This window comes from Tauraco erythrolophus, chromosome 22, assembly GCF_009769465.1.
Source record: "Tauraco erythrolophus isolate bTauEry1 chromosome 22, bTauEry1.pri, whole genome shotgun sequence".
In the NCBI taxonomy this organism is placed as follows: Eukaryota; Metazoa; Chordata; class Aves; order Musophagiformes; family Musophagidae; genus Tauraco; species Tauraco erythrolophus.
In genome coordinates, this window is record NC_141486.1 from 3,068,078 (window position 1) to 3,092,183 (window position 24,106).

Below are 24,106 nucleotides of genomic sequence, written 5' to 3' on the forward strand. Positions count from 1 at the left end.
TGACTGGAAGCACCTGTGATTTAGGAGCATGAGCCTCATTAGCAGGTGAAGGACTGGGAGGTTAATCATAGAATCATAGAATGGTTTAGGTTGGAAGGGACCTCAAAGATCATCTAGTTCCAACCCCCCTGCCATGGGCAGGGACACCTTCCTCTAGATCAGGTTGCTCAAAGCCTCATCTAACCTGACCTTGAACACTTCCAGGGATGAGGCATCCACAATTTCTCTGGGCAACCTGTCCCAGTGCTTTACCACTCTCATGTTAAAAAATTTCCTTAGATCTAATCTAAATCTACCTTCTTTCAGTTTAAATCCATTGTCCCTTCTCCTATCCCCACACATCCTTGTAAAAAGTCCCTCTCCAGCTTTTTTGTAGGTTCCCTTTAGGTACTAGAAGGCTACTAGAAGGTCTCTCCGGAGCTTTCTCTTCTCCAGGCTGAACAACCCCAACTCTCTCAGCCTGTCTCCATAGCAAAGGTGCTCCAGCCCTTGGATCATCTTCATGGCCTCCTCTGGACCTGTTCCAACAGCTTCATGTCCTTCTTATGATGGGGGGTCCAGAGCTGAACGCAGCACTGCAGGGGGGATCTCATGAGAGTAGAGGGGCAGAATCCCCTCCCTCGACCTGCCCACGCTGCTTTGGATGCAGCCCAGGACACAGTTGGCTTTCTGGGCTGCCAGTGCACAGTGCTGGCTCATGTTGAGCTTCTCATGGACCAACATCCCCAAGTCCTTCTCCTCAGGGCTGCTCTCAATCCATTCTCCGCCCAGCCTGTACTTGTGTTTGGAATTGCCTCGACCCACGTGTAGGACCTTGCACTTGGCCTTGTTGAACTTCAGGAGGTTCGCACAGGTCCACCTCTCCAGCCTGTCAAGGTCCCTCTGGATGGCATCCCTTCCCTCCAGCGTGTCCACAACACTGCTCAGCTTGGTGTCATCAGCAAACTTGCTGAGGGTGCACTCGATCACACATCATTGTGGTTCTTGTAAAAAAATGACACTCACCTTTTGTCATCACTCTTCTGAGGGTGGCAGCCACTGAATAAGCATAATGCACCATGTTCAGGAACGAAGTTATAAAAGGCCATCATCAAGCAGGCATGACCCAGGGAATGAGAGTTATCTCAGTCAGGTGCATCCAGGGAGGAGCAGGAACAGGAGAGGCATTACTGTTTCACACAACAGCTGTGACTGCCAGGGCATGATCACTTCTGGAAAAACTCGCTGTTCATTTCCGTAAGCCAGAGAAATTGTCTAAGTCACAGGAGAATGAAAAACCAAAATCAAAATATTCAGCCTTGAGTGACAATTCTTCTTTGTCCCTACGAAGGTAAATATCAGGCAAAATAATGCATCTCACATTATTCTCAGTAGAACAGTTACCCTAAAAATACCCAAAGTTTTTATCAAAGCTGTATTTCTTATGCACGAGAAGGACGTATCCATGGTGGATGCTGTTTGTTTGCCTTCTGTGGAATTAAGTTCTGTGTCTCTGTCTTCAGTTCCAATCACAGCGTACAAAAGCTCTGTGCATTTCCATTGATATGCATATCATTTCTTCTCTACTTCAGCTTCTCTTGAATAAATGTAACCCAGAAACCTTAGCAATGTCAGTCTCAATTTGTGCAGGTTTATGCTGAAAAATTTAATATTGTCTGTTCTTGAATTCTTGCCCCACATCCTGAATCCCTTTATTTCCGTTTTTGATGCCTTTATGCAAATGTCTTAATTCTTCCTTGGGCGTACAGCACACAGCAGGTTTGGCTGATGGAAAAGCAGGATTTCACCCTGCCCAGAAGGGCTGGACACTGAGACAGATGCTCAAAAGACAATCAAGAGAACCCATCAACACAAACCACTGTACCGAATAGCAAGTGTTTTTCTGGCAATGTTGCTTCTTCGTACTTTTTCCCAGACTTTTCCGCACTGGAGGCCTGCCAGCCTACCTGTGGCTTTCTAGCTGGTTTGAACAAAGCAAAAGGAATGTCACAAGACGAGGCTCAGCCATGAATTCCAAGGTACTGCCATGAACACAGCAGCACTCGGGTGCCTGTATGTTCCCACAGCAACTTGGCAGCTCACAAGTAGCCAAAGAGTCATGGGGTCCACCAAAGAGCAGCCACGGTTCGGTGAGTCAGCAGCAAACACCACACAGAGCAGCTCAAAGTGGTGCTAAACTCAGTTAGCAAACTTGACCTGTGGTTTAATGCAAACCCTTTTTCCTACTTTTGGATTATATGGGTTCATGCCCCCTAAATTTCACTCTCAGTTTCAGGTGTGAATGAATTCAAAATCTTTAGGTAAGATTCAGCTAAAAGAAACTATCTAGTTTGGACTAGTTTCAGTACAAATCTAAGCAAAACCACAGACTTGCTCATGGTTTCCAGACCGAACCATACATTTCACCTAGTTTTTGGGGGTTTCATTACGAAAATTTCATGGAGTCTGAAAAAATATAAGCATGAAGTTTAAGCACTTTGAATTGCTATCTATACACTTTTGTCTGCTAGGAATATAATGGTCGACAATGCAAGTCTTTGGTATCAAACGCCTGGTTGTGAAGACACAGTTCTCTGCACCACGTCAACCCCCAGCTTGTTTTGAGTGAAAATAGATTAGTTTATTGTCCCTCATTGGCTTCTGAGCTTTGGACTTGGTTTTGGTCCTGGTATTGGTCCTGTTAGTATAGTTTCAGCCTTCAATACATGCTTGAGAAACAAAAATCAAATATTCTTTTTGTCATGGTGAGAAATCTATGGATGGTGCAGGCATGGCATAAACAAGTCTACATCTTTTAGATTTCAGGGTTTAAAAAGACTGGGAAAATACTAAGACTCTAGTGTTGTTCTCTCTTATTGATTAACAGTAGCTTCTTCCAGTAGAGAATAAAACTCAGATCGTTTCCAAGTCAGGCCAAAGAACTCATCAGGCACTTGCTCGCTCAGGCTACTCACACACATGTGAGTGTGGTGCAGCGAGGGCTGAGCACATAGAAGATACCTTCAGCCTTGAATTCATGACAGTCAGATAGTAGATAAATGAAAACAGTGAGACGAAGGATGGGTAGTACTAGAGATAGATTATATTGTAGAAAATTGTTCTTGAAATATAGCTCATTTTTAGTGATATATAAGCAAATGTGTGTGTTTTTGCTGGATGTATTTCCAAAGGCTGTGTCTCACCTACTGAGCCGATTCTGTCATCCAAGATACATCAGTAGTAATTCTTTTGCTGACTTCTTAAGAAATTACCTTGCTGAGCACAACTGAACCAGGAAACTCAACTAGACTGGAAGATTTCATTTTAAAAGACAGCTAGCTTTCCTGTCAAAGACCTCAAGTCATGATGGACCTGCCATTTCTTTCAAGGAGTCATGCCAATGTTTAACTAACTTCAGTCTCATGGATTTGCTTTTCTTTCCTGTTGGATTGACAGAGAGTCAGACAGAAAGACAGAAAAGAGGAAAGCTTTGGGGTTTTCTTTCACCTCGTCCGTCATTAAGGCTCATTTCCACTGGTCAAAACTTTCCTTTTCTTAATTTCACATGGACTCAGGTTCAAATTTTCTTCGTTCCTCAGTTTGATTACATAAATAAACCGAATGCTCAAATTTCTTTCACTAAAGGCATTTTCTAGACCTAAATAATTTGCTCACTCCTGACACGGCAACCGTTTAGCAGGGAAAATCTGTAACAGAGTATGTTTCTCAGAATGTGCGGGATGGGAAACTGAAAACTGCAGCATCAAACAGCGCTTCAAATGAAAAAAAAGCACAGCAAACAATTGAAAGTTAGAGGCACCCACTCAAATGCAAAAATATCCCGTTTTCTCTGTGGCCACTGTTAAATGTAATGAGGCGGTTTCCGGATGTGTCTTGACAAGCTGTTTTGGTTTGTTTTGGTTTAGCTGCTCTCTAGAGCAGGTTGGCCTGTGGGTAAAACTCAGACTGAAAGGAAATCTGGTTTCGTATCTGGTCTCTGTCACTGCTGTCCTGCCTTGCCATTGCCATGTCACCCACTGTGTCCCACTTCCCAGCAGCTCCGGGAGGAGAGCGGCACGCTCATCCAGGTGGGAGCTGTGCAAGGATACGGCCTCGCCATCTGTCAGCATCCCTTGAAAGAGGAGGATAGTTTTGGAAGAGATGGTAATGAATTTGCCTTGAGTCTCTTAGGCCAAAAGCTCAAGGGTGGGAGGGGACTGAACGACCAGTCTGCGAGAAGAGCCAGCAACGCACATGTTGGACTTGTCTGGTTCTTCTGTGAATGCTTTGGGAAGAGAAATATTTGAATCCAGCACTGAGCAGAAGGACCTGCTGATGCCTTTGAGTCTATTGCATCACACCTAACTCCAACCTTTCCCACCCCAGAGCTCAAATCCTTTACAAGAAAGATCTACCTGACCTTTACCATTTTACAGACTGAAAAGCTGAGGCAGAGGATGGAGAAGTAACTAATGGAGCAGAGACACCCCATGTCTTTCCGAAGCCTTTGCCAGATGCATTGGACAAGTGAGATTGGTGGAGCTGCAACGAGTTTCGACCCTGAACTCAGTTTGTAGAAACAACATCACGGGTCGAGGAAAATCTCCGCAGGCACTTGTGACAGTGGGTTGTCCCCGTCGTACTGGCTGGGTCAGGACACTCTCTTCACGTGCAGCTGGGCAAGGCAAGGAATGAGGGCAGGAGTTTGATGAAGATAATGAGAAAGAGGAGGTGGTGGTGTAGGTTGTGAGAGAAGATGAAACAGCTTTGTCACAAGCGAAGGAAACTTCGTGTTTGGAATGTCAAAACATCGACTCAACATTTCTGCCTTAGCAGATAAACATCTATCTGTTTTATTACTGGGAATCATCTTTTTCTGTTTATAAATAGAAAAAGCATGTTAGCTCATGTTATTTCCTCTGGGGTTTTTTGGGGGTAGATACATGTGGGTGGTAAACAGCTCGCTAAGAGGTTGTTGTTGTTATTATTAGTCAATATGAAGAACAGGAGGGCAGGGGCTGAGGCTGTGAGGTGGCAGGTAGCCACAAGCCAAATGTAGGTCATTCACTCCTCTACGGTGACGGAGGGACAGCACAGCCGAACCGCTACCCTGCGGCTGTGATGGGTGCTGCTCCGCGATACTATCTGTATTCCTATAAGCACTTTGCCTGCCAAAAGACGACTTAGGCAGAGACACAAAGACCTCAAAGTCTCAAAACTAGCAATGAGACATGAAAACATCGATAAGTGGCTAGACAGGGCTATCAGTGCACTCACTGAGGAAAGCTTTCTAGCCTTGAGAAAGCCTTGCTTGTGCCGTGGTAAGCGCCAGCGATGGAAACACGCCGTGCTGGTTGCTGTACAAACGCATCACAAAGCAATCTTGTGAGTCTGCAGTCTGAACGGGAGATACAAAGTCTGGTAGGAAGCAGAAGCATGGAGTGCTGGTTTTCTGGTCTTGAAGGTTCCGTTTTCCAGTCTGAAATGCACGAACTGCCCTGCCCTTGTTCACCTGGAGCATCCCCAGGGGTGGGCAGCAAAGGCCTTCAGTGCTGGTGCATGAGGGATGGTCCTGCAGGGAGCTGGTCTGGCTTCGGGGAGAGGGGAAGGGAGGACCATGAGGAGCAAGGACTCTGGAGATGGGGCTCCTGGGGCACCCACAGGTGTTTCCACGTGCCCAGGTGGGCTCCAGGCGTGGAGGAAGTCTCAGCAGGACATAGCTGGTAGATAGGTGCCGGTAGGTTCATCAAATCCAAGGAAACCTTAATCCTATGGGTGCCATGGCATATTTGAGGTTTACTGTGGATACACTTGGCCACTGCAGGCTTTAGAGTGACCTTCAGGGAAACTTTAACTACCAGGATAGCTCCAGCCTGAAGGAAGTGACCAGTGACAGACATACCGCAGGTCTGTGTCAGCTCTCACACTGGGAACTATGGGCTTCCGAGTCCGAGTACAAAATGACGTGCAACCAGTTGGAAACATTGCAGTGGATCCCCCCCCGAAAAAAAAAAAGAAATGGTGGTTTGTTAAAAACAAACCCCTTTTTTTGAAAGATGGCCATTCTGATAAAACTTTTCAGAAAATTAAAAAAAACACGTTCTAATAAGCTTGAAAGATGCAAGTTCAGCATTTTGGGAATAGAGTCACTTCATTTTTCTACTAAAATTACGTTTTGTTTTGGAACACTTCACTTGATACTATTTTATTTATTCAAAGTATTTATTCAGCTTGAAACTATGGGAAAAATTGAGCCCTTTGTTCTCCATTCGCCACACTTTGGTGATGGGGAAAAGGACTTTTGCTTTGTGACCCATTTCTAGGATTTTTTTTTTTTTTTTTCTGAATAGTAGTTATTCTTAAACTGGAGCATTACATCCCAAACACAAAAGCCAGTTCCTGATGAAATATTTGCATGACCAGTGGTTCTCCAATGACTGCAAACTCTGTCAGCACTTCTATTCAGTAATTCAGGAAGATTTCCCTTACTGCCAGTCTAATGAATTGCAGAACACTTTGAAAATTAATGGGTTTGCTTTGCTTCCTGAAGAGAAACATCAACGCGATAAGGATTGGATGGTGGTACACAAGCACATGGGGAGAGGGGTCAGGGACTAGGAGACAGGCAAGGTAGGTGGAATATAGGAAAAGCTGGAGGAGAAGTAAGGAGCAGTAGCAATAGGTGAAGGACTGGGTGGCTGAAAGACAAAGTTTGTGGGTCACAGGAATGAAGACAATTCTGCTGTGACATGGCCTAGAGCCAGGGAGCCCTAATTCTGCCACCACTAAATCTCACTGAGGAACATTGTCAAATGCACTGGGCTTCCCTGGCAAAGGAGTGTAGGGCCACCAAAGGGTCATGACTATTCACAATACAGCTGAACATGACTATCCACATCACAGCTGAACTGCTGCACTATGAGTGACTTTATTAAAGCCACGGGATTGTGGGATGCCTTGCTGGTGAGGGAGCAGCTTCCACCCTTCTTGACGCAGCACTTGAGAGCATGGCAGAGGGCTGGGGGAGGGAGCTGGGGTGATGGGATGAACATCAAGGTAGGGGTGTGGGGGGAAACCAAGGATGAAGAGACTGTATGGATGTGGTCTAGAGTTGGCCAGGACATTTACACATCTGATTGGGGTCTGAAGAGGAGCAGAGAACAAGAGGTGACTGGGGATAAAGGCAGCGCAGTGGGGACAGTGGAGGCTGGGTGCCCTGAGCTGGCACCTGGGTGATACAGAGGCGGCTGGACGGTACAACCGGTGGTGAGTCACTATGTTGGCAGAGGATGTGGTTCATGGCTCGGAGGAGCAGGGAAGACCCAGCCCACTGCTGCTGCTCACCCCTCTGCTTTGGAGAAGAGTGAGCAGCAGCAGCAGGAGGCAGCTGAGGGCACAGCTTGGCCGGGCTGCACGGGACCTGGGCACGAGGAGCAGGTGCCCATCCTTGCAGGCAGCTGCCACTGGGGATGGAGACAGGCAGAGGTCGGGCAGCTCCTCTGGTGAGTACTCCAGCAGAGCAGCAGGCAGACACTGGTGACTGCACTTTATTTCATGGGGGAAATTGGTTTGGGAACCATTTTTTCTGATTAAAACCGGTGGCTGGGACAGCAGTTCTCAACAACAAGGAGAATTTGCTATAGGCCACCTTTAAAACTTTTTACCCCTCTGTTTTTCATAATATTAAAATCTAAACATTTAACCTGACCTACAGCTGACTGTGCAGCATAAAGGAAGGGAAACCAACCAGGTGGAAAGCAAGATGATAGAACACATGATGGACCTGCAAATCAAAGCACATCCTAATCATAAGGAGACTGCAAAGTCTGATAAGTTTAACCCAGGGAAATAGTTTGCTGAATGCAGTAGTTGAATGGCAATAAATCTCTTAGATTACTTAAAAGAAGGTAGAGGAGGAGGTACCACAAGTGTTCAGGTTACCACAGAAGATAGTCCTAGATGGTTGCACAGCCCACAGCCTGCGCTTTCAACACTCCTACGGTGGAACTGGTTGTGATAGCTATCTCTCTGAGCAAAGAACTGGCTTCCATGAAATGCTGTGGCTCTAAAGCTGGGAGAAAATGATTCAGTGAACCACCGATTCATTGGAAAAGGCACTTTTGGGTTGGCCAAACCGTTTCATGAATTTGAGTTTAATTTTGCCGAATGGTTGAGGTGAAACCATGAGTGCTGAAAACTTTCAGAAGTGCTGAAACACTGGAATTAGACAAGATTAAACAGTGGTTTAGACAGATCCAAGATTAATTACTGTTACACTTCTCATGGGTTTGGTTCTTGCCAAAACCTGAGCTAGGTGACAGAGACATTGTTCCTCATCCTTTAACTGGCTTGATTAAGGTACCAATGCACACCGTAATAACGGTAGATATGTTCTCCCTCTCTGAGTAATTCAGACCACAGATCTGAGCAATGTTCTCCTATCCTCAAGAAATCATTGTCATTAAATAGCATGCACAAACCAGAATACCATAAGCTGAACGAAAGGATAGGAAAATACCTGATAATAATTTCCTGAAATCTGCAGGTTAAAATTCCCTTCCTGGGACTCACTTTTACAGGATGAGTACCTGTCTCTGAATTCAACCACTTGTGAACTGGACCCTGCAGAAGATCAACAACCCTTTTAATATTAGTTGGATAAAGAGAGAGCCGCAATTTTATTTTTATCCCAGGAGCAGCAGCAGCAATAGGCACTAGAAAGATGTGCTCCATACATACAATAAAACCATTCTGGAGCCAGCAGGTGCAGATTGTCAAGAGCCACTTAACAAAAGGTCAGATAAGTCACCACTTGCTGTCTTTGGTCACTGCAGCAACTCAGAGCGCTGTACTGAGTCAGACCAAACACCCATACACCGTCTGCAAGCACAGCAATTAAGTACAAGATGCTTTGGGAGAGAGTACAAGCAACAGGCAACATACAGTGGGCATTCACCTGAGTTACCTGATTTCTAATTGAGTCCAGTTACACACTGTGACAATTAGATCCATAATTTAATCGTGCAATCATGCAATAACCACATATGCTTTTCATTTATTTTAAATGTTTTGAAGGGTGTATTTTCCTGGGGTGCCCCTTACGCTTCTTAGATAAAGAACTGGATTCATCTCTGGCTTGCTGCCTCCACGCACTCAATATTTCACAGTGCTCTTTCACACCTCCTCTCTTAGGGATGGTGATGAAGCCCAGAATCTGTTGCATCCTCTAACTCTCCCTGTACTGTCCCCTCTGTCCCAGACCATCCAGCTCCCCACAGGGTGAGACAGAAGCTGCAGCACCAAAAAGTGCCTTTCCAGTACATGATAATGTTGCCCAAACACTTGTTGGAAAAAAAAAAATAGCTGAGAGTAACAGCCCTGTTTTGCAAGTCTTTCCCTGTGATCAGACCTTGGTACAAGAGGATCTCCCAGGTGAATCACAGCTGCAGTCCTCAGGGTACAAGAGACGAGTATCAATGAGGGGCTTTCCCTTAAGCAAAAGGACCCCTAGATCTGCACTTCAGTTTTTATGGCACTCAGACTGAGCTGGGAGAGCCCCGAGCCTTTTTATTTGGCGGCTGCTGGCTTTGGAGAACACGAGAGAGTTATTTTCACCCAGCTTTAGACATCTGTGATGGGGCTTACCTGCTTATTGTGCTCTTTACTTCGCAATCAAGAGGGAGAAATAGACCTTTTCAGAAGGAGTTTAGCTTATTTTACTTTCTGTCTGCTTCAGGAGGGATGATTCTATGATTCTATGATTCTATGATTCCTGCCCTGGCAGTAGCCCTCTCTGCAGTGACGCAGCTGTTGGCTGCTTTTGCTAAGAGGGCTCCATCTCCAAGACACTTGAGCCTCTGGGCAAACAGAGAGCCCAGCCATCCAGGATCTGCCTGAAGTCTCAGACCATGGGAAATAATAAGGAAAATCAAAATGAAGGTGTGGACCCTGCAGGACAGCCAGACCTGAAGGGCTGTGACTCCCAGGAGCAGCCCTGGCAGCTGCTAATGAAACCCCGTGAGACACTGAGCAAAAGCAGCTGTGAGCTGGTGTTTTGGCTCCCAGCAAAGGGCACTGAGAACGAGGACAGTGAAAGGGGAAGGTGTCACTGTGGGTTCCTGGGAGGAAGCGGCACCGGCAGCGGGCAGGGCTGCCAGCCTGTCCCCGTGGTGGGACCGGAGCTGCGAGCCCGCACGCCCCATCCTCTGCACAGAGAGCCGGGAGGGATGCAGCCCTTCCCGGGGATTGCCCCTGGCACCCAGTGGGAAAACACTGAGCATCTCTGCTTTGCCTTGAGAGGTTTATCCAAGAGCAGGAAATCCCAAACTGGTCAAAATTACGAAGAAAAATTAAAACGGAGCAATATTTACTTGTTAAAAGAGCTGAGGCAGGATTTTAGGTTTGTTTTCATTTGAGCTAATGCCAGGTCAGTTTTTCTTTTGATCTGTATTAGTCCCTCCATCCGTCTCGAAGCAGGCATGGTGAGAACACACTTCAGACTAGCTGGCAGATTTCTGGTGTGGTTTTGTATGGTTTCCTGAGAATCGGGGTGCATTTCTTGTTATGCAGTCGTACAGAAACCCACAAGCGCGCCCAAGTGCTTTAAAGACCTAATAAACAGGCAGGTGCTGCGAAAGGTTAACGGGGGGCAAAAAATTGCAGCGCTGCCCCGGTGGGCTCGTCCGCTGGCCCCCGGCAGCAAACCTGCTCTGAGGTTACTCGTAGCTGCAGCGAGCGCCGAGGGATTTTGCCACGTCGATGAGGCTGGTGGTTATGGAGCTGCAAGAAAAACGTGGTTAGTTTTACTAGCACCTGTGGCAAGTTCCTCGCAGAGGTCCTCCCACAAGACAGCGTGTGTTGAACGAGATGATGCAGAAAAGAACAGGAGGAGGGAGATGATGGTGTCATATGTTCCCCTGGGGCTCGCTGTTTTATTCTTGAGGGGGAAAAAGTGCTTTAGAGTTCTTTTTTTTTTTTCTTTCACGAGGGACACTCGGTGGAAAATATTACAGTGGCATCGTAGGAAGGAGCCAGGCAGGCTCCGTCTGTGTGCTGAGCTCATCCCGATCTCTGTGCCTCAAGGAGGAGAGAGAGGGGACGAGAGCAGGCAATTGCATGGTCAAAGCAGTGAAGATGGCAGTGGAGGGAGGAAGGGGATGATGCTTTTGGCTCTGGCAGTGATTTGTTGTATGTATTGAACGGGGCATTTAGTGCCTATGTGCTTGGGTTTTGACACAGATAAAATGGAAATCCTCAGGACTGAGGAGGTCTGTTGAGGGGCTGCTGTCTCTTGATGTTCCAAGTTCCAACAGAAAATGTTTTCTATCAGATTTCTCTTTGAGAGAAAAAAATAATGTAAGAAGAAAGATTAGGAAAACATTTAAAGAACAGAACGGCTGTAAGTAGCTCTTATTTTGCACTCTTACCCATGCCCACATGTCCCTGGAGAACACCTATGTCTGGCTATGCTTTTTTGCAATTGTACAAGCAAAGGTATAAGGAAACCCTTTTTTCTGTAAGTGTTCACCTAAGAAGAAACAAAGTTATAGAATCAATGATATGAGATGATTAATGAACCAAACCATCTCTCTTCCCCCAACCGCAGCACCGCACGATGGGTTTTCACTTTCTCCCAATGGCCTTGAAAACATCCTCATCCTGAGGAGCAGACTGTTTCGAGGTGGTGTTTCTGTACCTCATTCTACAGAAAGGCACTGGGGTTCTTGGAAGTGAAGGCGCTTCTGTATGATTTCTGGCATTCCTCTTTCTTGATAGGTGGGTAATAAGCATTGAAACACTACGATGTGTCTTACACTAGAACATACGAACAATCTCTTGGCAGGACAATGACATGAAAAATACTCTTGTGACTTACCAGGACTAACTGCGTAGCCTTCAACTTCGTAAATCAGAAATAACAGCAGTGCCATTTATTGCTGTACACCCAGTCAGAACCAACGTAAGCAGTGAAATAAGAGTTGCCAGACGTGAAAACTGTCCAAAAAAAGGATCAGATTTGGACAATAGCTCTAGATTTTCTTCTTCTTGAAGTCCAACTTGATAAACTTCATACTAATTTGCTGAGTACCTTCAGCCTCACTGGAAGTCCAGGGGAAGGTCCTGCAGCTAAGCTTGACTAAGAAAGAAGGCTTGAAATATCTCACATTGGCCAAGGGAAAACAAAGGCTCCCAAATTCACAGGTGGCTTCCATAGAGTAGTCACAGTGGCTGAAGCAAGAGGCCTTTCTGCACGACTTGGACCTGCCTAAACAGATTGTAAGCTTAAGGCTGTCAACAGGTTTAAACCCTGAAAAAAGGAAAGAGTCTACAGGGGAAATTTGAGAGCATGCTACCAAGACTGCACTAAGGGATGCTCGTATATACGTGTGGTTCAGAGGGAGGTGTGTTTGCAGGAACTCCATTAAAACAAGCTGCAGTAACTTGAGGGGACAAATTTTCCTTCCCGGTGAAGCCCATCCGGCAGTTTACCTGCAAACGAGTGAACGCAGCGATGTCTTCAGGGCCACGGTGCCAACTCACAACACTGCTGAGGTGAAAAGCTTTTGTTAGAAATAGGCGGGGGGAACAGATTTCTTTTTTGAAGAGTCGTTGTTTTCTATGCTTTACTTTTTTCCTGGAAGAGAGAGCTGAATCTCAGAACTGATGCACTCCAAACTCTTGATTGCTGGCACTGCTTATTAGCTGCTTGCTCAGTGGAGAATATTCTTCCTCACATAGGCCTTTCAGAAACTAGGTCAGAGGATTAATATGTGTACTGGTTGCTAAAAATCCTCTTTGACAGCCTGCCTGCCTTTATTATTTTCTCACTTTGCCCATTGCAGATGCCAACGCCTGCCAGCTTCTCTGTCGATTTCTCCTGGGGTGGGCTGGGATGACTACAAAGGGCAGCTCCACTCCCTTCCACTGCTGCCAACCCTGCACACACCATCGGCCACTTGGCCTGTTTGGTCTGTTTGACCCCTGACATCAGTTGTCTTCCCCAGAAGAGGTGGTTTTTTCAAAGAAGCATGGCAGTGTCACACCAGCCTAAGTGTTCGGTTGATTTGTTAGTGGAAAAACATCTTAACACAGGTGTCCTCCTGTGCTAAGAGATGGCATACTTGGGGTATGCTGCCTTCATTTTCTGGAGTTCCTATTCTGAGAAGAGGGTAGCTGGGCTAAATGCCAAGCAGGGTGTTAGATGCCCACACAACAGTCCACCTAAAAAGCTACATCTTCTCCATTGGAGCTTCTAGGAAGTACTTCAAATAACAATTATAATAACTCAAGCCTTCTGTGAAATGTTTGCAATGAAACTCCACGGAATATTCTTGCCTTCAAATACTGTTAACTGAAGGAGCACACACAAAACATTTGTGCTGATGGGACATTTCTTGCCATGCTGTTTACAGGAGATAGATAACATCTTTCTGTTATATATATATATTAAAAATACATATACCCACACATATTCACATATGCTGATCACCAATAAAAGATCATTATACACCCACTTGTGTGAAATAGAAGTGATTTCCTAGCAGGAACAGTATACACTGTTATCATATATTCACTTTATATACACTCTTAATCTGATTCCTAATCTGTATGCGCATGCATACCTATCTCAGGACTAATCTGACATAAATTAGACTCTCAGTGCAGGTTTTTAAACCTCTAGATGGTCTCTTAGTGAGGTGCTCTTAGTTCTAGAAATGCTAAGTGCAGCACAGCCCCCCAAAATCTGCTGTACCTTCAGTACTTTGGAAATCTGACTACCTGGGAGGGAGCAAAGTCCTAACAACAGGTTCTGGGTTTGCAGCTAATCGTGCAGCCTTTGAAAAAATAAAGCAGCTGATATTTCTTTGATCCGTGTTCTAACCGAGTGTACAAACAACTTATCCCCTTTTAATTTGGTCACTAACTGTTCAGACAGCTGAGCATGCCAATGTTTTCTTTCTTGCTATATTCTAACTCCAGACAGCCCATCGGTTGCAGCTGCCTTTGGTTTTGTTGCCTTTGCGATGGAGCTGAGGGGATATCCTCAGTTTTCCTGCCTCCCATTTAAAGGAAAAGTGGGTCTCTTGTCTCACAGGTGCCGTGGGGCTCCATTCGTGCTGCACTGTCAAGTTCCCCGGGCGTTCACATGGGGAACACGATCCGGTAGGCTTTATTCAGCCTTCAACTAAGACAAAGAAAACAGACTTCTCCAGAAGCCAGTGTGCTGCAAAGCCTCCCAAATCAGCACTATATTGAGATGGGAACTTTGATGAGAATTGCCAAACTGTAGCAAGGAGAGAAGCTCTAAAGGCACAGATTGTTAAAATCCTTTCCTGGGAGAAGCAGAACTTTGCAGCTAGGAGCATTGTACAGAGCTACAAGTACACAATTACTGTTCCCTTGCTTTGATTACATTCCCCACCTGCTCAGGCCTTAGGCACACGAAGCAAGCTCTGATCTGGGATGAATCCCTCCCAAGACAGAGACACCTCTTTGGTTCCTCCTTTCTTTTCTTTTTCTGTAATGTACTTTGAAGCATATACATAAGTGAATGCACTGATTGCTACAGAAATCAGAGAACTCCTACTCCTAAACACACCGTAACAAGATTGAGATAAATGTGCTTTTATCCCACGCTAACAGATGAGTGGAAGGGGGTATCCATCAGAATGTTTTGGAGTATTGCTGATTTCTGCCTGCAGGTAGCGTGGGGCTGGTGGGACTCGGCAGGCACAGGCGGTCAGGGTCGGTCTGAGATCCCGGTGCCTGCTGCTGTCTGATCTCCTCCCTTTCTAAGCTGTGAGAAAAAACACTGGAATTTATGCTCAGCTGGTAGCACTCTGGGGTCTCTATACCAGCGATGCTCAGCTAAACACCTCCCAGGCTTGCAATGATTATATTTATATGTATATAAATGTATGTATGTGCATATGCACATGCTCTTCATGTGTATACACACACACATATTCTCTCTCTCTCTCTCTGGTGCACAATGAATACAGCCTAGTACAGATGGATATTTGTTGGCAAACGTATATACAGACATGGATAGTTTCTCCGTATGCATAAGTATGCACATACACACACATGTATCACCTCTTGGAGGACAACTGACTCACTGAAGGCTGAAACTCTTTGGCAGCTCACAGCAGTGCTTCCCCTGCGCTCAGGGTATCATTTAAACTGCTAGAAGAAGGAAGGCTGGCAGGGTGCAGGGCACTAACCCAGCCCCAAAGCTGCTGGGGGAGCCTTTCCCCGGCAGAGCCGTAGCCCAAGGGCCTCCACAAACCCGCAGCAGCCCACACCAGCCTGTGCAGGGCAAAGAGGAAAGAAGGGACTGCACCCTGCAGCAGCGCAGCGCAGGTTGGTGCAGAAGTGACCAGGGATGTGTCACCTAAAGTGACTTGTTACATCCTCCAGCACATGGGATTTTACCACGGGAGTTTCCCGTCTGAATTCTTTCCTTGCTCTGATGGCAGGATGGCAGTTGTAAGGCGGCACAGGTAAGGGTGCTGATGTGCACACCCCCCCCCCCCCCCAACATACACACACACATCCCCTGAACACCCCTCCTCTTCCATCTGCACTGGTACATGTGAGTGTTGCACTCCATACACAGATCAATCCTGTTTCACCTTGCAGCTAAGAGAGGCCTCTCGTGCTACGGTGTGGAAGGAGCACGTCATCAAAGAGCTGTTTTTCAGCTCCATAGCCAAATGAGATGACAAAGGTTTGGGATGGGAGAGAGAGTCTGGGGTGAAGCAGGGCTTAGAATTGAGGTTTTGCTCAGGGGAACTGAAATTTTGGTAGCTAAGAGACCTTAACCCATTTCAGTGAGAAGGGTTCAGAGCAGTGGCCGGAGCTGTGAACGCTTGGAAAACCTTTTGGAAAGCAAAGATCAGGCTGGACAGATGCAATCACAAATGTGAAATCAGGGTATCCTCCCCCTTAACCCTCCCTGGGCATCCAGGCATCCAAGTATAGCCATGGCCGGAATATATTCACACACAGGGCTTCAGAGGAGACTCCTTTGAGCTGATGGGAGACTGCCAAAACACAGAGCTGCCACCTGTATCATTGCTCTGACGAACTTACTGAAAAAGCGTCTGCAATTAATTTGACTGAGGTGCCAGCACTGCAGTGGGGTATGTTATTTCCAGAGGATGCACAGAGCTTGTGCTTGAAACATGCAAAAATTGACATCTCAGGGGTCTAAGCTCATTTTTACTATTTATTTTCTAGGGAAAAGTCAAATGGCTCAGGGTGTAGACATACTCAGAATATGATGAATTCTTTTTTTTTTTTTCAGTTTATCTCAGCCAGTTTCACTTCTTGAGTCTGTCATAATGGACTTGAAACTTCTCTGTGGGGGCTACTTCAAAAATTCCCTTCAAAACCTTTTTCTAGGGAGAACATTTTTGGCTAAGTATCATCTTTGCAAGCAGCATCCTATTTGCATGGAAACCTACAACACGTTGATCAAAAAGTCCCAACACCTTCTAAAGCTGAGACTTTTACAATTGGTTTGATGAAAAAGTGAAAATTATCTTTGAGAATGAATCTGAATGGTTGTGCTCTCTAGTGACATAGCCAGGAATTTTTTTGCTTCCACTTGGACAAGAAATAGTCTTTTTCATGCGTTTTCTCCTCTCTGCTGGTTACAGAAATAGGACAAAGCACTAAATAAAGTAAAAGTGAAGAAGCATGGGAAGGGCGGGGAGGAAATGAGCACTTTCAGTCCTGAATGTAGTTTCAGTTTAAGCAGTGGACAAAATTTCATGATAGCTGCTGGTTATAACCCTTTCTGCACAACTGTAAAGAAGGGGGATGTCTTAGGGAGCCACAAAGGTGGCAGTGAAAGGAATTATCTGTGTTGAAACCATCAGTGTGTTCGTTTTTTCCCCCCTAATCTGCCTATTGATGTGATCTGCCCTCTTTCTCTCTTTCCTCTTTGCAGCATATAATTTACAGTAAAAACACAGGAAGCTGAATTATTTCCTCTGAGGAAAGTACCTGCCAAAGAGGTGAACAAGTAAAATCGTCGAGCCCTGTGACTTCATCACTCCCCGTGTTTCCTCAATGGTTTCAGGCAGACACTATCGTGCAACGAGACACCTTTGAAGCGGTTTTGCCAGTCCGTGGCAGGCAGGAGGTACACGAGGCTTGGATTTTTCCCTATGGCAATCCAAGCACAGGAGTTTGTGAATAGCAGCAGCTATTAGTTATGTAGCTACGTTGGGTGTTGTAGCCCAAAAAAACTCCAGACTATTAACACACTGTGACTAGTGGTCATTCTGCACTCAGTGCATGGGCTTTGGGGGCTTCTCTCCATATCCAGAGACTGAAAAGCGTGAGGCTGCTGGGCTGGCTCTCAGGAGCTGCAATGGGGCTACTGGGCAGGGGGAGGCAGTTACAAGCTCCTGTCTGTATGGCGTAGCCAGAGCTGCCATTCTGAACCTGTCTCCTCTGTTCCTCTCTGCAGTCTTTTCAGAAGCCAAGCTGGGGAAGTAGAACATCAGCAAAAAGGAACATGACTTGGGCCTCCTATATTGCAAGACCCCTTTGAGAAGCTCAGCCCAAACTTTTGCAGCTTCTGAGGGCCTGAAGAGGGACTTTTACCCTAAAAAAACCCCTTTATCCTCAATGTCACCTAAAAGGGCACAAGTGAGTAACTCTTCTGATATCATGTCACTGAGACCATGACTTGCCCACACTTTAAAAGTGACTAAAATTAAAGTGAGTTTTTCAATGTGCATGTGTCTAAATGTAGGAGTAGAAAGGATGAAAGACAGACAGAGATTATATGCTTGGGTAGAATATCAGCTTCTTTGTTTAACTATAGTGCAATAACTTTCACTATCTTTCTTTTCCAACTCCTACTACCTCCAGAAAACCTTCCTTTAAATTAGATAGGTGTTGAAATTCTTGCATATGATTATATGTTTCTGCTCCATCCTCCACTCGGAATATCATTTCCACTGCAAAATGAAATAGGACTGATTCATTTTGCAGAAGGAACATGATTGATATAAGCCCAGATGGAGACTCATTCTCAACCCTGTGGAAATTCCTCACCAAGCTTGCTAGTCAAGTGAAAACCTCTTCACTGTACAATCATCAGGGTTGTATTTCTGATCCTAAACTTCTTGGGCTGGAGCCAGGAACAGCTTGTGAGCAGCTGAGGATGACCCAGAAAGCCAGAGCTGTTCTTTGACTTTTCATTCCTTTTTTTCTGAGAACTGTCTTTCCCTCTCACCTAAACCAGATGCTTCTTCACCACAGAGAGGTCATTTTAAGATTTGAAGGTCTGCTTAAGACGAGTGTTTTTACAGTGAGGCTGTCAGCCTTCCAAGAACAAAGATCATATGTGCAGCTTTTGCTGATATTTGCTTGCAGCCTCTTGGTGACAAACGACACCTTATTTATCAAGACAGCCATATGTTGTACCCACACAAAGCTGCTGTGGCACTACAGGCTGAGATTTCTTTACCTGGTGAGGCTGCTGGGGAAGTACCCAAGAAAAAGGCATATGAACAAAGACTAGTCAGGAGGGTTTCTGAGCAGACATTTTTCAAAGAAAATGATAAGGCAATCCTCAACAAGGGACATCCCCACCTGGAGCTCTAAAGCTGCTGAAAGGTTCATGTCTTCTTTTTTTTTTTTTTTTTTTTAATTTTATATAGGTTTTTTCCTCCACTTCCCATAAAATACATTTTATCATTTTGCCTGATCGTTTTATCAAGATCTTATATTTGTAACATTATATGAAGGTGTCTCTTATCTGCTTATTACTTCCAGCCTGCCTGTAGCTCCTGACTGAGCGCAGAGAACCAGCAGCAACCAGCTGAGCACCATCTCAGCACTCCCAGCTCTGTTCCAGAGGCCTGTGTCACCTTGTCCACGACCCTGGAAGGCAGAAATATGAAGTGGTGAGGTACTTATGAGGCTGATGCCACCACCTTGCCGTTTTCTGAGTGGAGGATCAAGCTGCGGCGTATTTATGACACTTAAAACTTCCTATTCAGCTTTTCTTTCTACTAATCAAAGTCTGACAGAGAAAGTTCATTAGATTAAGCACAAAGAATGCTTAAAAGCAGGAGTAGGAGAAGAAGAAGAGAAAAAAGAAAAAACAAAGAAAGGAAAAGAAAAAAAAATTACTCCTGCAGAGTTTAACAGCTCTCAGTTAATGTGGCAGCTGCAAGAAGGTTTCTCCAGGCTGCAGTTCTGGATTCAGGTAGTGAAGACGGAGACCAAGCGGTCAGAGGGGGCAGCCACTGGACCACTCCATACTCAATTCGTAGCTTTAGGCACTCTCTAACCCTCAGTTTTGCCCAACTCCTCTTAAAGAAAAGAAAGCCAAACTTGTAATTTTGAGTGAAGTGACATCCTTGTACAGTAAAGATGGAAAATAGAAGGTGTCTTCTGTTACAGATCACTGTGATAGTTTGGGCTACTTATTCACTAATGTGGGCTCAGGTGAGATGCCCTGGTTTTGTGGTTACATTCAGCCCAGCAAGTTCAGATCAGTTCCCTTGATTAATGAAGGACATGGAATAGCATCAAGAGAAGCGGTAAGGGAGCTGCACTCAGAGATGGTGCAGCAGAGGTGGGTGCTCTCCTGGGGTCAAACTGAGCTGGCATCAAGGTCTTACTCTGCCTTGGCAGATGGAAGAATTTAAAGTATCTGTCATCTAAGTGTTCAAGGCCAGGTTGGATGGGGCTTTGAGCAACCTGATCTAGGGGAAGGTGTCCCTGCCCACGGCAGGGGGGTTGGGACTAGATAATCTGTCAGGTCCCTTCCAACCCAAACCATCCTATGATTCTGTCTCCCACATCACACTGGAGTGCTGCAGCCACTCAGTCAGGGTGGCTGCACACTCATGCCTGAATTCAGAAAAAATCTGTCATTTAGTAGTCCAAGTCCCACAGAAAGCCAGAGGATTTAATAAGCTAAAAGCTGCCAGCAACTTAAGCCTTAGTCCCCCAAAATTACCTCTCCAGCTGTCTTTTGCCCAGCTGGCTTGAGGCACTCACCTCACCCAAACTGAAGTAAGGAATCCAAGTCTGAGATCTTGCTAGGACTGCAGTATGGCCAAGGGTCTCTGCAAGGCTGAGCGTGCACATGGACTGAAGGAGGGATGATCGGTGCAGCGGCACGGGAGAAGATGCTTTGCCATCTACGTGTCTCAAAAATATCCCTTACACATACAGTCCCTACCCCACAAGTTCCACTCACTTCCCTTAGTATCTCCTTCAGGGCCTCTGAGACAGTGGGTCTTGCTGCCTAAATATTTTTAAGCCCTTCCTCTCCTGCCCCCCCCGAGGCTCCTAAACCACTTCACCACGTTAAGTATTAACATCAGCACTAAGGTGACTTATGTTTTTTTTAAGTTGACAAACCAACCGGACAGCAATTTCGTGCACCCTTGGCAGGTTTATAAATAGATTCAAAACTGAAGGTGTTTTTAAGGTATTCTCACAAGTTTCAATCAGGAGAGGTGGGAGAGAAAAGCCAGAAAGTGAATATCCCTTACAATAGCCCATGGTGGAGCTGCTTGGTACGGAATCGAGCTTGTGTCAGCTCTGAAGGGAGATTTGGCATGTGTTACTTCAAGGATTTGCCAGTTTCTCTCTTGCAGTAGTAATCATGAAAAATACCAAGCAGGGCATCTGTCAGAGAGTAATTACAGGAAATATCTTTCTTCTGTGCGCTGTGTTCGTGCCGTTTCTGGAGCAAGGTACAAATTTGAGGCTGTCTCCAGCAGCCCTGTTTGGATCTGTCAAGCTAAATGACATCACAGCCAGATACAGTCAGCTTTGTGATGTTACTAGAAACGAGGAAATAATTTCATAAACGTCAATTCTTTCTCTGAATGTCTGCAAACAGACTGCAAGAGCTTTCAAGCCACCAGTTACACAGATTTAGTGCCACTTTCTAATAACTTGAAAAGCATCTTGAGAGCGGAGCGTATTTCTTCATTCCTGGATTTGCCCTCTTTTATACTGCCAGTCATTTACTCTGACAACCACTAAACAAGGGCTATTAATTACAAAGAATTAATTTAACGCAGTGCTGCAGCTCAGACCCTTGCCAGAGCTCTGGAAGGTCAAAGAAGACTTGTGTTTGCTGAGCAAAACAAATAATATTCGTAAGCATAACTTCAATTTTTTGGGGGAGGGAGAAATAAATTCAAAGCACGTGAAATAATATTCATGAAGGAAGTAAATAGTTTCTCTTTGATGTATGCTTTTGCTGTGACCTAGCTCCTGCAAACCAAAAAAACCCTTTTTCTCCCAGGTGTCCTGGCATAGTTCCCGCTGTGTGGCCATGGGGCGATGCTTCACTGCCTGTAGCTGGTTTTCCTGATGAAGACCACTGCTGCAGAGGCACCAACAACGGGGAGGAAGCTTGGATTGCTGGACGTCACCGTAAGAGCCAACAACAGTGAGGAACGGCAGCGTCTGGACGGATGCTGGAGAGCTGCGGGATTTCCAAGCGCTGCCAAACAGAGCAGGCACAGACCCAGAGAGACAGACTCCATGTGCCATCTGCTGGTAGCTGGGCTGGAACTGGAGGAGAGGGAGCCGGGCTGCCAAGAGATGCTGGAATAGAAACTGTATGAACAGAAGACCTCCAATGTTTTCCTAATTCCATTAGGAACTTTTTCCACTTGCCCAGCCAGGCACTGCCTGTTCCCAGCCTGTAAATCCTCTGCACCATCCCTGTGAGTTCTCTTAATCTGCGTCCCTAAAGACTGCTTAGCGATGAATCTGGTGCGAGATGGTTCCTGGGAGAAGCACTAGAAATACCTGCAGAAATCGGACATTTCTGACATGTAGTTGCTGAGACTGACTATTAATAAAGCACAGCACATGAGCTTCGATGCTCCTGTCTGCAGAACCTTCTGTGTCTCCATATAGCAATTCCTGCTGTCCTGGAGCTCCCTCACAGCACAGCTGGTCCCAGTACACACCCCAGCTTGGGGGTCCTCACCAGGCTCTCCCCTCTGGGGCGATGCCAAAGTTTCAGCCAAGACCGTGAACAAGGTGGCCCTGGGACATAACCATTGCCAAGGGCTAATGCTCGGCTAAAGCTCAGAAATGCAATAGTCGAAGGACTGCAGTTAAAAAGAGTAACGATATTAAAAGAAAAAAAAAACCACACAAGACAGGACCTGAGGGTGAAGGGAAGCGATTCCCTCCCTCCTTCCTTTCCTCCCTCCTGATTTTGACGTGTTTTAGTGATATTTCCCATGCATGCACATTTTTTGCACCCGATGTCAAACCAGCCAAGTCTGACCTTACCTAATAGCCAACGCTTCCCAGTTAGTGTTACCCACAGAGCTGATCATATCCGCTCTGACTGAAAGCATCTTCTTTCCCAGTCACCTTCCAGTGACCATCAAGCAGGAGGCAGAAACATCTGCTCTGTTTGAAAAGTGCAAATTCAAAGTAGGGCAGAGAGACTGGATTAAAACAAAAGATCTTTTATTGTCTTCAACTGAGGAGTATGGTACAGAAGAACTACACATAGGGTTCATTCATATATAAAAAAAAAAAGAGAGAGCCCTTTATTTACACAAGAGTTCGAAGTTGCCCATGGTACCTAACAACAATTCTGTATTTTCTTTGTATTTTTTTGTTAGTTATTCCCACCTAGATGGAGCAAGCATTGGTCAGTAACACTTAGAAAAACATTTAAGAAGCTTTGGGGCAGGAAAAGAATAAAAAAGAAATATGTTCTAAAAGAAACCAAATCTTTATGGGCGTTGCACTGTAACAAACCCAGCAGAATACTTACAACCAATCACTGACAAAAGGAGCAGTTTTTAGTACGGGCTTAACAGCCTAATCATTGTCAGCCTTTCTTTTTCTTCCCCATCTAAGTAAACATGCCCTGGACATGCACACACTCAACATGTATGAAAAAAGGTAGAAATTTATTTTAAAGTAATTGTGCTTTTATTTATAAAAAAAAAAAAAATTACAATCAGACACTGTCCTGCTGTGTTTCTGAAAGTATGGTTCTCTTAAAAATGACAAAAATTTAGCTTATTATTATCATTATTATTATTACTTTGTCATTATATTAATAATATTAATCTTATGCTTAAGTTTAAAAACATACTGCTTTCCCTTTCCCATACCCTCCTTCTCTGTGGTACTTGATATATATAAAAAAAGTTTTTTAACAACCAAAAAATTTCAATTATAACTAATAATAATAATAATGATAATTAATTGTACACATTTCTGTGTGTAAATTATGGCTGGTTCTAAAACAAACTACCAATGTACAAAACTGTTCTCCCTCCCCTACCCTGGGCCACCCAAGAGATAGTCAGACTGTGGAAGAACTTTATCCCAGAGGCTTTCTGAGAAAATAAAAATGAATAAAACAACATACAACCCTTGAGATCGTTGTCTTTGGTGTGGAGGACATTACTGATGGGCAGCTGGAGCTGCTCTGCTGGAAATGCTGGGACACTTAAGGCGTGTTGTTTGGACTGCTGCAGAAGCCTCTGTTGGGCCAAGGGTCACCGATGCTTTGGTACGACTACCAGCTCCTCACACCTCACCACCCCAATGACACCAGAGGATGCCCCCACACCCCCACTCTACATCCCTCCCCCCCATCACCCTGCCCATAGCCCCTTCACCTCTGGGGCTTTACGCTCGCTTTCGTCTTCCTTCCAGATTTCGGAAGCTGGAGGGTCTCAGCTTCATCTCCGCAAACTGGATGGAATATTCGTGGCCCTTCCAGTGGAACCAGTTAACACCCTGCAAAGACAAAGATGAGGTGTGGGAGGTCACACATTCACTTCTGTTGTCAGCCTTTACTGTTCTCGTTTCAGCTTGCAGGTTGTTTTCCAACTTGGGAACAGAGACACAACAAAGTAGAGGGGCTTTGGGAAGCACAGGGCTTTGGCCAGTAGCGCACCCAACCAGTACAAACCAACCCACACGCTATCTCGCTCTTTGCCTGGCTTTCATGGCAGGAAGAACACTTTGTTTCGCATGTTGAAAACTACAATTGTTCCCTGCACACTTGGGATATTCCCTTGGAAAATCGTACAAAACCATCGATATTTCACCAGCTGACATCTAATTCTTGTTTTGTGAACAA

General features: G+C 45.4%; 1 protein-coding gene across 6 annotated transcripts in view; it reads right to left on the bottom strand.

Moving 5' to 3' along the window:
• Positions 1-23,649: 23,649 nt before the first annotated feature.
• The window catches only part of TNC (tenascin C), a 48,439-nt gene continuing 47,982 nt past the window's right edge, over positions 23,650-24,106 (bottom strand). For all 6 annotated transcript variants that reach the window (XM_086625371.1, XM_086625369.1, XM_086625373.1 and 3 more), the window contains one exon: positions 23,650-23,760. In XM_086625371.1, coding sequence (XP_086481497.1) covers positions 23,650-23,760 — 111 coding nt within the window. The remainder of the gene's footprint in view (positions 23,761-24,106) is intronic.